Genomic DNA, 14,353 nt, shown 5'->3' with positions numbered 1-14,353 from the left:
TGAATATTCAATTGACACAGTTCCTGTCAGGCCATGGGTGCTTTAGGTGGTATCTGTACAGATTTGGACATGCAGGCTCCCCATCAAGTTCGGAATGTGCAGACTGCGACGAGATCGCGGACCATGTGCTCTGTGAAGCGCTTCGTGGAGCAAAAGTCGAGTATGTAGGAGATATGCGGTAGAGATATCACTCAGGACAACATCACTCAACACAACAGGACAACTTAAGTCGGTAGCTTGTGGAACGGGCGTGCCGCGAAGGTGAGGAAGAGAGAGAATGAGTTTTTCGATGAGAATCTCGGTAAGCCTCGTTGTATCAATGTATGAGTCGTGCTGACCAAATAATCGTTTTGCAATTTGTTGCATAATTATAATGCATAAATAACTGTCTCTGGTACACGATTTCTGGCTAATCGTACAGATACTGCTCAACGTTAAATTTAAGAGCTTTTTTCCGTAACAATGTCAATCATATCAAATTCCAGTACCTACAGACATTTACAAAAACCGTCTCTCCTTTAACGGGATCATGGTTTGAGACGATTCAATGTAGTCTGAACGAGTTTCTTGAAACGTTTCTCTTCAACCGTTGGCGTTGTTGGTTGTTGAGTGGAACCCTTTCTTGCAGGGGAACCAACCGAAACCGAAAATCTGCTCTCTGTTTTGCCGCTTCACCTGAAGTACTTTCATTCAATTGTCTACTTACTGCTCGTCGGAGCGAAAGCCAACATCCCTCTGGAAAACGGATAACCTGGCTTAGCAAATCCTTACTTCCTACAGCAACAACGGCAGCAGTTTGGAGCTCACCGGGGGGGAAACTCTACCACCCACGCAGTAGTGGCTGAATCTTCAAGTAGCTGTTTATCCTAAATTTTGTTTACTCTGGCATTGGAAATTGAGTGCCCTTGTTTTGTTCAGCTGGAACCGGGGCTTAGGGCTGGAGTAGAGATTCAGAGCATTTCGCTTCTCGAAAGGAGAGCTTTGCTGTCTTCTAGGCTCCTACAGAGCCAAAATTTTCATCCGCATTTCGAAAGAGACGGCGGCCGCGTGGATATCTCCACACACACGTACGCAATCAAGCAGTTGCCCCCTCATTGGCTCGACGCCACGCAAAGCCATACGGATGGGTTGGTCATGAATTTTTAAAAAGCTTCAAAAAAGGTTTTCCCGGTGAGCGTGGCCTAGCAAGTAGCGTGTGGAAGCTGAAGTGTATGCAAATAAATTGTTCTCCCAACAATCAACAAAAGAACAGTGAAGCCCTTTTGTCCTCTTCGGATCATGCAAGCATGTAAGTCTTTCTTTTTTTATTTTGATTGAAGGAATGAAGCCTGTCTGGGAGTTTTTTTTTTCGGGCGAGTAGATAAGAGCGAAGGGCTTCATATTACTACAAACTAAGTTGCATATTTGGAACACTACTAATGGTTTCTCAAATCTACACCACTATGAAATAGGGGAAGGAGAGTCTTCTTAAATTTCTGAAATATGATGGCGTCATATTTGAATCACCTTTAACAGGGTATTTGATGTATAATGTCATTTTCTTCAAACAGGAAGTCTATGGAGTTTTCTAATTTTGTTTAGTTTTTTGTTTTAAAGAATCAACGTTCAAAACAAAGATGCTAGATATACAGTTTTTTCTGTATTATACAGATTTTTGACCTTCTATACAGACAAGATACAGAGTACAGAAAAATACAGATTTTTAAAATGTGCTACAGATTTCTCTAGAAATTATAAAATTTGAAATTATTTTCTATAAATTTAATGAAAACTTCATAATTTGCTGCTTAAACTTTGAAAAATTTATGAAAATTTGTGCATTTTCTCACATGTTTTGAAAAAATAAATACCAGCAAAAATTAAAAACTGTCAAAAAGCAGTACATTTTTATTAGTGATGATGATATCTAAGACTCTCGGTGTCTGGCACCTCTGGTTCAAAATCAAAGGCCTATACAAAAAATATAACACGATTTGATGAAATGTATAATGAAATTGGAACGCCATATTAATGAACATAGTAAGAAAATCTTCCCAGCTAGTTCTACACTACTAGCAACAAACACCAGATGCAGCGTGTCCACCAACGTGCACTCTGAAATAACTCAAATTCCAGCTCTGATTCTTACGTACCGCTCCCCGTTCTCCAATTCATGATTGTATATCTCACAGCACTCGTAAATTCAAATTGTCCTTCTTCACTTTATGATCACACTGAGCTGCGAGTTCGCTAAGCAGCACAACCGAATGCGTTCGGTCCGTGGTTGGCCAATACGAACCATGCTATGCTAGCAAGAAACGGCACGGACTTTCAGTTGCTACTGAGTACTAGACGTATATATCAGCCAACATCGAGAAGTAGCATGTAGCTTGAGTTCATAACGGTATCATCGAGTTTGCCCTCCACCCGTGACCCGATTAAATGACAGAAATGTTGACAGGAAATTTGAGAAATAGTTGAAAATGTTGCTATACACCCTACATATTATTCTTCAAACATATGCAACATATGCAACAGATCAGTAGTTATGAATCATTTTTGAAACAGACTTTTCACATCTACTACGGACTTATATTAGATATTTTCCAAATTATTATAGAATTATTCTTGCCAGAATAATATTCATTTCTTCTCGATCTAATCATTTTTATAATTTCGTTTGTAGAAAATATGCTTTTCAAAGTTTGAAAAACGTTTTTCATACCCTCCCATTCGGGTACCAGTGTCAACCAATCAACCAAGCTGCCACAGTCACCAAGACCCGCTGCTGGCTTTCTCGCTTAATAAAGTGTTCAATTTTTATGCCGTTTGATAAGAAAATATGGTTCTTTTTGTCACTGCAAAACTGAAGCAAGTGCAAATGAAACTTTGAGGCGTTGTTGGGTTTCCTTTTTTACTTTTATCTGCAGGGAACATCGAACTGCGTTGAAAAATTAATGCAATATATCGATTGCTTTACCTTTCGCTACGATGCACCTTGCCAATCTCGAAACGGTGCAATGCTATACGTTCCTCCATTAGGTAATTAAAAAAGTTGACCCACTTTTGGGATCCTGGCTCCACCGCGTTCGAGCATTAACTTTCTATCAAGCTTCCCAGATCTCTCATTATCTTAATGTGCTGACTATTTGATAAAGTGTGCGCAGCTCTTGTCTTCCTTCTCATCTCTTTCATGTACAGTCTAGTTTTAACAGCGGACCAAAAAGAGTTAAGCTCAACTGAAACGAACAAACCTAATTTTTATGTTTTGTTGGATGGTGGGGGTTGTCTTCAATAATCTTTTTTTTTTTTTCGCATGCTGGGGAAATTGCTAAAGTTGAACAGCTTACTGAACCTTCCGGTAGAGATCAAAGATGCAGAAATGGTCAACGTCTTCTTTTCGGGTCGATCCAACGATAAAATTTTACAACATCCCTCATAGCTCCCAATGGGTTAGAGAGTTTCTAGTACGATTGTGAGGAATTTCATCCCTCTGCATCAAGATGAGGAACAATAACTTTAATTTTACGATCCAACTTTTCCAGGCTGGAGAATTGGTTGCTGTCGTTTCACGACGAATGGAGTCGCTTTTCCGAGTCATAGATAGCCAAACACAAGGGCAAACATTCGACGTAGTAATTTGTTGGTCGTTGTTCATTAAGCCTTGAAGTGTAACTAACGGATAAGACACTAAGCAGTTCGCGTTAAAATCCTGCCTCTGTTTATTTAACGTTAAAATTGTCTTACAATAAAATTAAAATAAAATTCAAAATTGCCCATTCAAATCGATTAACCGGTCATGCTTTGCGACCTTGTGGGAACGGGACCACTTGTGAAGCGTATGTACTGGCAAGTCACAATGACTTCTCAGCAACAAAAATCTGCGCCGACGTAACTCTTCTATGACAAGTGTGTTACTTGGGCCATCAGGTGAGGAGCTTGCATGCTGCGCTCGTAAGGCCAGGAGGTTGTTAACCCCGAAAACGAACTGCAGCAATGCCAGCAAACCGAACGAAGGTCAGCTTCCCGAAAAGGTGGGAAGGGTGGAAATTGAAAAGGCCAAGCCTTTCCGGTTCGGAGGGGTCAGGTGATTGCGACCATGTATATTTATGTCCTCATTCACCACAGCCCAGACAACCAGTAATCGTATAAGATGTTGCATAAGATGCTAAAGTGGAGGCCATATGCATGCATGGATCACTCGCGAACACCTGATTTGCAGGGTTGTTTTGCGACATTCTCACAACATGCCCCGCCCATCGTATTCTTCCAGCTTTTTCTACCTTCCAGATGCTAGGTTCCCCGTAGAATGCAGCGAGCTCGTGGTTCGTTCTACGCTGCCACATACCGTTCACCTGCACACCGCCAAAGATGGTCCCAAGCACCTGCCGCTCGAACATTCCAAGTGCTTGCATGTCTTCCTGGAGGTCCAGGTGTCGTGCCCGTAGAGAAATACTGGCCTTAGTATACCGGTCATCGGAAGCTATACCTAAAGTGGCAGCCTCACCATGGTGGATAGGGGACTTTAGGCCAACACCCTACTGTTCTCAGAACCTGAAAACCGTTACAGAAACCGAAAATGAAAGATTACGAATTGATTCAACGGCATCGACTTTAAGCGCGAAACAACGGGAAAGAATTAGAGCTTGGAATGTATTAACCCTAGCCTGGCACAACTAGTCAATTGTCATAATGCAACCGCAACACCATTCCCACATGTCAATTATCCTAGAAATAGCATTGAACCTCTTGAGTTCAATTCTCACGAGCCAATCTGGTTACCATGCATTTTCGTAACATTCTTCCATATATCGATGTCACCTTACTGAGTGCATCGTTCGGCAATTCTATGCTGGCAAGAAGGTCAAATTACAGACCTCCATGCATGCAAGGTATTCCCGTGAGAGCGCAACCGCTTTACGCATATGTTGCATTATTTCGCTAACAAGTACAAACATCTTCATATCAATCGCCAATAGCCAATCGCAGTCTAGGCGTTTACTTTTATATGTAGAATTGTGTAGACGTAGACTTAAGTTAGATTGGAACTGACTTCAATAAATACAAACATTCGGTAATCAAGTATCGAAGAGTTAGGTCGTATCTACAGTGATGACACGATCCCGACATAAATTACACAATGGAGCTTGAGATCCTAGGACTGAGCAAAGTCCGTTGGACGAACTTTAGAGAACACTGTTTGGCGTCGGGTCAAATTCTGTTATACTTTGGCCTACGAGGTGTTCATGCTCCTCGCCACCGTGGAGTTGGTTTCTTGCTCAGCACTCAAGCGTGGGAACCTATTGATGAGAGGATAATTGTAGCCAGATTCAGAACACGGGTTCGAAACATCACCATGATCCAATGTTACGCGCCAACCCATGCTGCCGAATTGCAAAACAAAGATAATTTTTACATTCAACTGAATGCTGTCGTGGATAAGATTCCAAAAGGTGATAGGCGTTGTCCATAAACTACGTAGATTCATTTTTGACCATCTCAGAACCCCCCCCTCCCCTCTCGTAGACTTTGATCCATACAAAATTTTCGAAATTTATATGGAGCGTAGACTTTGGCCAGATGCCCCCCCCTCCCCCCAAAGAGCCTACGTAGTTTATGGACGGGTCCATATCAAGATCCTCATGGGCAACTTCAACTCGAAGGTTGGTTCCGACAACTTGGTCTATAAGCACGTCATGGGATGCCACGGTCTCGGAGGAATGAGCGAGAACGGAGAGCTGTTTGCAGAGTTTTGTGGCACCAATGCAATGACATGATGATTGGGGGATCACTATTTACCCATCGACCAGTGAACAGAGTGACACGCGTTTCCCGTGATGGCCTCACGGATTATCAAATCGACTACATCTGCATCAGGCGGAAATGGATACGGAGCCTTCTTGATGGGCGGCACAAACGTAGCGTCGACATTGTCTCCTAATCGGCGAGATCCGGCTGCGCATGGCAAGGATTGATCGACAGGAGGAGAAAATTGGGCACCAGTCCAACACACGTCGACTGGAAAACGCTGCGATGAAAAGGTCCTTCGTCGAGAATAATTTGGGCGGGCGATAAACCTACCGAACACAGTGGATCAAAGATGACACCTGGAGGAAGATAGAAGAGTGAAGGAACGCCAAAACCGTGATAAAGTGAGCGAAAATATGTGGTGCCAAAGCCGTAGCCCATCAGTGCTATTCGGCTCTCGAGAAGTAGGTGAAGCGCTCATGTAGGCGGGACAAAAGAGCGTGGGTGGAATCTAGCCGACGAAGGCGAGAAATCCGCAAATACCGACTACGTTCGTCTCCTCTACGATGCCTCATGTCGCCATAGTGGGACTAAGATTAATGCTACTATGCCCGCGAAAGACACATATGGACCGACCCGGCTAACCAGCTCAAACGCTTGTTCGAGTTAGTCCTTTTTTAAGTATCGGCCACGCCACCAACACCTCAGCATGATCCGCCAAGGGTTCGATGCATTACCCGTGTCAACACCGAAGCTCCATCATTGCAGGGCATAGAAGCATCAAATTGAACTGAGCCCCGGGGTCGATCGCATATCAGCCGAGATGCTCAAAGCTGACCGCACAACTGCTGCATCAATAATTCTGCAACACATGGGAAACCGCGGCATTTCCGGTCGACTGAACGCATGGCGTCTTTGTAAAAATGCCTAAAAAGGGTGACCTGAGTGTATGCGAGAATTGGCGGGGCATCATGTTACTGTGTATCGTACTCAAAGTCTTCTGCAAAGTGATCCTTCACCAGATACAAGAGCAATCTTCTCTTTCAACTTTCCGGCGGCAGCAAGCAGTATTCCGTGCCGTACGATCCTGTGTGGACCATATTGTCACGCTCCGTATTATTCTGGAGCAAATCAATGAATTCCAAGAGTTTCTCTACCTGGTGTTCATTGATTACGAAAAAGCCTTCGACCGTCTCAATCACGGATACATGTGGAAGCCCTCAGGCGCAAGGCTCTCACTGAGAAAATCATCGGCCTCATTGAAGCACAGTACAGGGCATTTTCGTGCAAAGTACTGCACAACGGTGTCTTGTTCGATCCCATCCGAGTCGTTGCTGGAATGAAACCAGGGTGTATCCTAACACCGCTATTGTTCCCCATCGTAATCGACGAGATCCTGGTAGGTGCAATGGATCGTGAACCAAATCGTGGGTTGCTGTGGCAGCCCATTACCAAGGAGCACCTAAATGACTTCGAACTAGCTGATGACGTTGCTCTCTTAGCTCAACGGCGCTCTGGTATGCATAATAAACTCGATGATCTTGCCGATCGCTTCTCGGTGGCAGGTCTTACCATTTACGTCAACAAGACTAAATCGTTAGATGTAAACAAGGTCAACCCTTCCAGCTTCACGCTGCTGGGCAAACAGTGGTAAGGGTATGCGGTAAGGGAATTTTTCAAAGCGATACGAAACGATATGAAATTTTTTGAGAGGATGCGGTACGAAACGAAACGAAATTTAAAAATGTTTCGCAGGATCGATACGAAATCCGGATTCACTCGGTATTTTTCGAAACGAAACGAAATTTCCGTAAAAGTTTCGCGGAATCTTGCAGGTATCTCTTTTTTTGTGAAAATTGATACTGTGTGCTTACATTTTTCATTCACTGCAAGATTGATGCTTTCTAAAATTTGACTGATTACTGAAAAAAAAGCAATATGGTACTTATGGAGCATTTTTTATTTCTTTTTATTCGTTTATTCTTTACACCTTGTGGAGCAATATGTACTGCTGCAGCTGTGTTATATAGTCAATGCTTTTGGTATCAGTCATTAACCTACAGTCACCTCACCGTTAACCTAAAACAGACCGTCTTTTTCTCACTCACGGTTGTCGACGATTACCATTTTAGTTTACTAAAATACACATAAAGTTTTCCTGAAAATCCGCTGAACATTTTTCTGGCAATAAGTTCGAACTTACTGTCGCAAATATACCTTTAAACGCTCTAGAAAATTCTTGGAGATTTAATAATATTTCAGTCCATTTATAAAGTTTTCTTGGATTTTGCACCTGAATTTCGTCAAAATTCCTCTTCCAGAGTTGAAAATTTTTATATGCGTCTCGTTCGATTTTTTTGTAAATATATTTTCCCAAAGATATATCTTGGGTGCGATCGATGTTTTCTTACAGCATCGTTTTCCAAACTTGAGCCTCGTGACCCTTGTCTATTGACATCATATAGTTAGTATAGCTAAGTCACCCACTAAATGAGAGCTAAAGGTGCCCTCTTTCATTTGAGGCCAAGAGCGAAATATTCTATTGGGGGGTCTAGAACATAAAACCGTGATTTCTAGAACAAATTTCCGAAAAATACCCATTTTTGTGTACTTAGCTTTCATTTGGTGGGTAACCTAGGGATACTGCTTTTTTTAAATAATTTTCTTTTACCATTGACACCATGTGGTATGACGAAACCCGACTAGATGGGAAAAACAAAATTATTGCAGGTTGTGTTTTTTTTTTGTTACAATGATTTCTGTAACAACGGTTATTATAAAACATGTACCGTTAATAGTTAAAATAACAAAAAATCTAACAAAACTTGTTCCAATATAAACAAAAATATAACAAGTTGAGATATAATCATAACAATATTATATCAAATTTTGTTATGTTAAACATGCGAAATCAATAAAAAGTTATAACAAGTTCTGTTATATATTTAAGAAAAAAAAATTGTTACAAGTTTTGTTAGAAATCGACCAAAATAACATAAATTATCAATCTTTTTCGCGACAACATAAAAAATCTTATAAATTATGAAAAACAATTTTTTTACTGAAATGTTATTTTTTCTGTAGATTGCAATTAACGTGTAACGAAACTTTTGTTAAAGACAATTATATTAAAACTAGCTGTTCCGGCAAACTTCGTCTTGCCAAGCTTGTGGTGGTTTGACGGCTTTTGAGCTCATTTAAGCACCGCAATCTAGATTGATTTTATTTCAATCGTGTTGATTTTCTTCCCAGCTTTCTAAAAAACAGCACTTTTCCAATTTTTCAACTTTTTCAGTACATTTTCGTATCTTTTTAGACATATAAACACAGCCACCATGAATACGAATCGAACCATGCAAGAGTCATCCTGATTGGTTCAGCCTTTCGTGAGTTTTGTTGCCTCAAAGGGATTTAAAACTCATTTTTATATATATATGTATGTATAGATGTATAATATAACAAATGCTATTATGCATTTGTTTGAATAAATGAAACAAGTTTTGTTATAATTCTGTTACAAAAATTATGACGCTTGTAATTATAAATTTGTTACATGGAAAAATCCTTACAACAGAACTATATCAACTATGTTATTTCTAACAATAGTTGTCATAATTTAATTATGATCTTGTTATGTGCTTCTGGTCTGGAAGCCATGCTTTTAGATGGTAGATCCAAGGTATATAGTGCTCTCGAGACATGTCTCGAGATATTTTTGTAATTCTTTGAAGAAACTTTAGATGATAAAGATTTTTAACGATATGCATTTACACTACATCAGCGTTTCTCAAACTATGGGTCGCGACCCACTGGTGGGTCGCGGGCTGATTTTTGGTGGGTCGCGAAGGCTTGGGCAATATTGTAATAAATGTCTTAGTTATCTTAATTGTACTCCCTTGGAAAATCGACAGAGTTATTTTTAGAAGTGCGGTGTCTCTTTAATGCTATTCAAAATGTTGTATTATAAGTCTTAGTCTGGAGTGCATTTAATATTGGCTCTATTGTCTGTGTTCTGAAATCGATTCTGAAACTATGAGTTTTCAATCAAAAGTATTTTTTGTTGCTTGCAGTTTGCATTGTCAGTTAAATATTTACATACCAAGTTCAGCAGCTAAAATATCAAAAAAAAAAAAAGATTTATCAAAAACCAGCAAAAACTTACTAAACTTCGACAAGAAACCTGAACTTTACCGAATTTAAGTAAAGGTTAACTTCGGAAAAATTCTGATGAGTATCGATAATCCGAACTTTCGCAGAAATCAGAACAACTGAAAATGATTGCAATAAAAATATAAATAAAATAAGTGTGTCTGACCATCCAGCAGACATATAATTCTGAAAATTCAACTTGATGTCTCATTTTGTCATTTTGTAGTAGATTTTAAAGTTCTGCAGAAGTACAAAACTGCTATTACATCTTTAAAGAATCTGTATAAATATATTTTGTTTTGTTTATTTCTGCAATATGTGAGAGAAAACCAAAAACCTGTTTTGAAGTGCTGCTTGAAGTCAGACTTGATTGGAAACTTGGAAACTTATCTCAAATTCTTTAGACTAAGAGTTTACCGAAACTGGACACTTGGATACCTTAATCTAACTTTGACTTTTTCAAAAAAAAAAACAGAAAGAGTATAATAGTAAATTGATCCAAAGCCTATGGAAATGATAAAATGTGTTTATTAAAGTCAGTCCAAATTTACAAAAATGACGTATTTTATGAAAATACGCTCTGGTGGGTCGCCAAATTCTTTAAAAACCAAAAGTGGGTCGCAAGCTGAAAAAGTTTGAGAACCCCTGCACTACATATAAGTTTTCGAAATTATTAGGCAGTTCACGGAGACAAATTTCGTTCGTTTGAAACAAAAATATTCATGTCTATTCGGTAAACTGATAAAATATTTAAAACTAAAATATTAATTTTTAAAACAAACTCAATTACATATTGATTTCTACAATACCCATTGAAGAGTCCCCCGTTCCGCCGTCGAGAACATAAACAAAACTCTCAAGTTCCAGCTGCATCACCAAACAAGTTTTCCTCTTGCAAAAAAGGCAAATTTCACCAAAAGTTTCCACGAAATCCCATTGATTTCGGGAGCGTATGTTAACCCAGCAGGACATCGCAGCAGAGGTAGACCGAGAGGCTCATGGCGACGCAGCCTCAACAAGGAAATAGATGAAGTTGACACAAATTTGACCTGGCCACAGGTCAAGGCGATGGCTAGCAATCGCCCATGATGGAGATCTTTCAATTCGGATCTCATTCGCACCATCATGGATGCTTAGGACTGAACGTAAGTAGGTAGTTGAAGTGTCCAAATGCGAGGCGTTTGAGTTCTTTCTTATGCATCTGCATCAGAGGATCTACATACCGTAAATATTTCCAGCAAATTAAGCTCCAATTTACTCCGAATAACAACTTCCGGAAATCTAATTCTAATTCCTTGATCAGAGACTTTGCTTACTTACACTTCGTATTGTACATTGCTTTTCAAATCAAAACAAAATTGGATTTTGTGTAACCCTTTCATCGATACATGCGCTCCAGTGCTTCCTGACGGATACCGCAAAGTTCACGTCAATTTTGAAAGCTCGGATTGTGGTCCGTGTGTGTTTGGTAAAAATTAAAAATGACTCTCCGGAAGGGGGAAGTGCAAATCGAATGAACTCCGATTCTCACCCTGGTTGTGTACCCAAAGGGGCGACGACGACGACGCGAGCAGAGCCGGTGTCAGCAGTAGTGGATTGTACTGCACGTGGTCAAACACTAATCCCACATTCGTTTATGGATATTTCTGGTTCAGACCACAGACCACTGCAGAGGATTCTCTGTCCATACGGTGCTGCAGTTCTCAAACTAATCATGTGGCGATGGGTGTAACTGTTTAATCACCTTTTATTGGAAACATGCTAACTCCTTATACACAAACAATCGCATAAGGATTTGATGAAATTGAAAAACAAATTTAGATCGCATATTTCCTAAAAGTAAAAAAATAAAGTGTATTTGCATTAGAGGACGAAGGTTAATATACCGGGGTACTCTTGTCATATAAATTGAGAAGCACTGCCCAAGCGACAGTGGTAAATTGCTACCAGTACAACAGTACTCATGCCATCGGAAAGCAGTTTTTAGTTGACCAAGTTCACCACAAATATTGTATTATAACTGAATGAATATTTTATATCGATTTTATCGAGGTTTGCTTCATGACGATGTGGTTTTTCACACTGGCCTAGACTGACACACGAAGTGAGGGCAAGGAGCCGAAGGTGCTATTGGTTCGTCGTCTGGGGTGGCGGGAGAGGGGGGTCAACAGGCCATTGGCGTGTTTGAGCAGGAAAATAGATTATCGAGCAATTGGCTGACGCTTTTTGTCGCGATCTATATTTAATTTGGATGATTTTATTCAACATGTGACATGTGACTTGAAAAGTTGCAATGTCACCCGATATGTGGCTTTGCTGAATGCTGCTGGTTTTGAGCATGACATTAAAAAAGTGCTAATAAATCGAGTAAATATCTGACTAAATGTGTTGATTTTGTTGAGGTCCAAAGTTCTACTGAGCTTCAACGACCTTGTTTTTGGAGTACTGTCCGTAACCAATATTTATTTCCGCTTTCCGCTCTAAACTATTGTTTAAAACACAATTAGAAACTGCTCAGAATCTATTCCAATTAAACCCGTAAGGGAAAAGACCTTCCTTGGGAGTAGTGGTCGTCGTTGTTGACGCTTCCTTAGCCGCAGCACGCTTGGTCCTATTCGTCAAGGCCTGGAACACGGCTAAATCGAACGATTGTGCATTGATGACAACAGCCGGTGATACTTTCGAATCTTGAGGATCGGTCTCACTTTTGTTGGCAGTACTCGTTGGAAGGGATGGTGTAGCCTCCGATTCACTAGGCTGAGATGGTACTTCGGTTGTGGGAAGACTGGCCGCTTGACTGGCGATAACAATCACCAGTAATGAAATTGCCTGTTTGAAATTTACACTTTATCACGAATTTGTTATGCAGCGCAATTTTCTAATTCAACGTACAATCTTACACATTTTGATTTTAGGTGATGACTTGAAGACGATGAAAACGTAACTGATTGTGAGCAGCGAATAGCAGAATCAACTCCAAAGTGTGACAATTAACACCTGTTGGTTTTGTAATGCTTCAATGATTTTTTCGGATGTTTGATAAGCTGTGACTGTGGGATCTCCAGTTAGCCTAGTGGCAAGGCTTTGGATCGCCAATCCGGAGACGGCGGGTTCGATTCCCGTCCAGTCGAGAAAATTTTCTCGACTCCCTGGGCATAGTGTATCATTGTACTTGCCTCACAATGTACACATTCATGCAATGGCAGGCAAAGAAAGCCCTTCAATTAAAAACTGTGGAAGTGCGCAAAGAACACTAAGTTGAAGAGAGGCCGGCCAAGTTCCAGTGGGAACGTAGAGCCATATAGAAGAAGAAGAAAAGCTGTGAAAAATATAACACCAACTCAACTTTACAGTGAATTGGTTCGATTATTATTTGTGTAGATTCTTTAATATGTGATTAAGATGTGGTGATTCTTTTACCATTAAATTTGTTTGTTTTTTGCAGCATAGGTTGCTTTTTTAAGTTAGTCATTTTGGTTAAAGTCTTGCATGTTTCGTACGTGAAACGTCGAAATACTCTCTTGTTTGATAGGGAGTCTCCCTAATGGGCAGCGATGTCCATGAAACATTTCCTGAAGCAGGTCCCAACAGGACAACTGAAGATTGGAAGAAAATTGCGGATGAGTGGCACGAAGTCTGAAACAAGTGCCGGCAGGTAAGAGGCAGAAGACGCGTCCTGGACCTCTTTCCTAGATCCGATGGATGACGACCAGTCTGCGTCCGAGTTTTGAGGGCGATTGAACGCTCTGCAAGAAAGGAGGTGACAAAGGGGCAACAATTGCTGACACTCTCTATGATTATTTTAGTGGAACCTTTTTGGTGGAAAGATACAGGGACATTAACATCAAACCATATCTAGTAGCAGTAACGGACATCACTGATTTTGTCGTGCCTGCAGATCATAGTCAATATTTCAATTTACCCGTAATAATAGAGAGGAACCTTCGTTCTTCGGAAGGCCAAAGGTAAGTTAGCTGGCTCAGATGAAATTGGATACAAGATGTTCCGAAATCTTCCTCCGATTGGCAAAAAGTATTTGCTAAGCATAATCAACAAAGAATAATTGAACGATAATCTAGTCAGCACGTTATCTCGATTCCAATTGCAAAGGGATTGGGTCAAACAAACACCGTGGAAAACTTTCGTTCAATAATTGCCAGCATTCCTTAAGATCTTGTCACGGAACGACGAGATCATACCTTGCTTCTCTGGGTCAAATTTCAGACAAAGTAGAGGAGACCATATCAAGTTGGAATCATTAGACTTGATCATGGCGTACAACAGAGCGTGGATGGCGGAATTCATGCAACAGCTAGCTGACTGGGACGTAATGTGTCATAGTTTGCACTTCATCAAGCACTACCTTGTCAGCCGCACTTTCCAAGTAGCCATGGCCAGATATCACATGCATTTGTAAATCAATTTTTATTCGGTTCTTTTTGTGTTTTCTACAATGATAGTATTTAAGTGATTTATG

The 14,353-nt window shown here is 40.5% G+C and overlaps 2 protein-coding genes across 2 annotated transcripts in view; both read right to left on the bottom strand.

The window, feature by feature from the left end:
* The window catches only part of LOC115263783 (neurotrimin), an 866,784-nt gene that overhangs the window by 633,058 nt on the left and 219,373 nt on the right, over positions 1–14,353 (bottom strand). The window lies entirely within an intron of this gene.
* On the bottom strand, positions 11,749–12,881 carry LOC109423185 (uncharacterized). Its single transcript, XM_019698103.3, has 2 exons — positions 12,769–12,881; positions 11,749–12,705 (listed from the first exon to the last, which is right to left on the bottom strand). Exons 1-2 carry the CDS (start codon positions 12,778–12,780, stop codon positions 12,391–12,393), a joined length of 327 nt encoding a protein of 108 aa, XP_019553648.3. The 5' UTR covers positions 12,781–12,881; the 3' UTR covers positions 11,749–12,390.

This window comes from Aedes albopictus, chromosome 1, assembly GCF_035046485.1.
Source record: "Aedes albopictus strain Foshan chromosome 1, AalbF5, whole genome shotgun sequence".
Taxonomy (NCBI): domain Eukaryota; kingdom Metazoa; phylum Arthropoda; class Insecta; order Diptera; family Culicidae; genus Aedes; species Aedes albopictus.
This window is presented reverse-complemented; position numbering and strand designations above follow the sequence as displayed.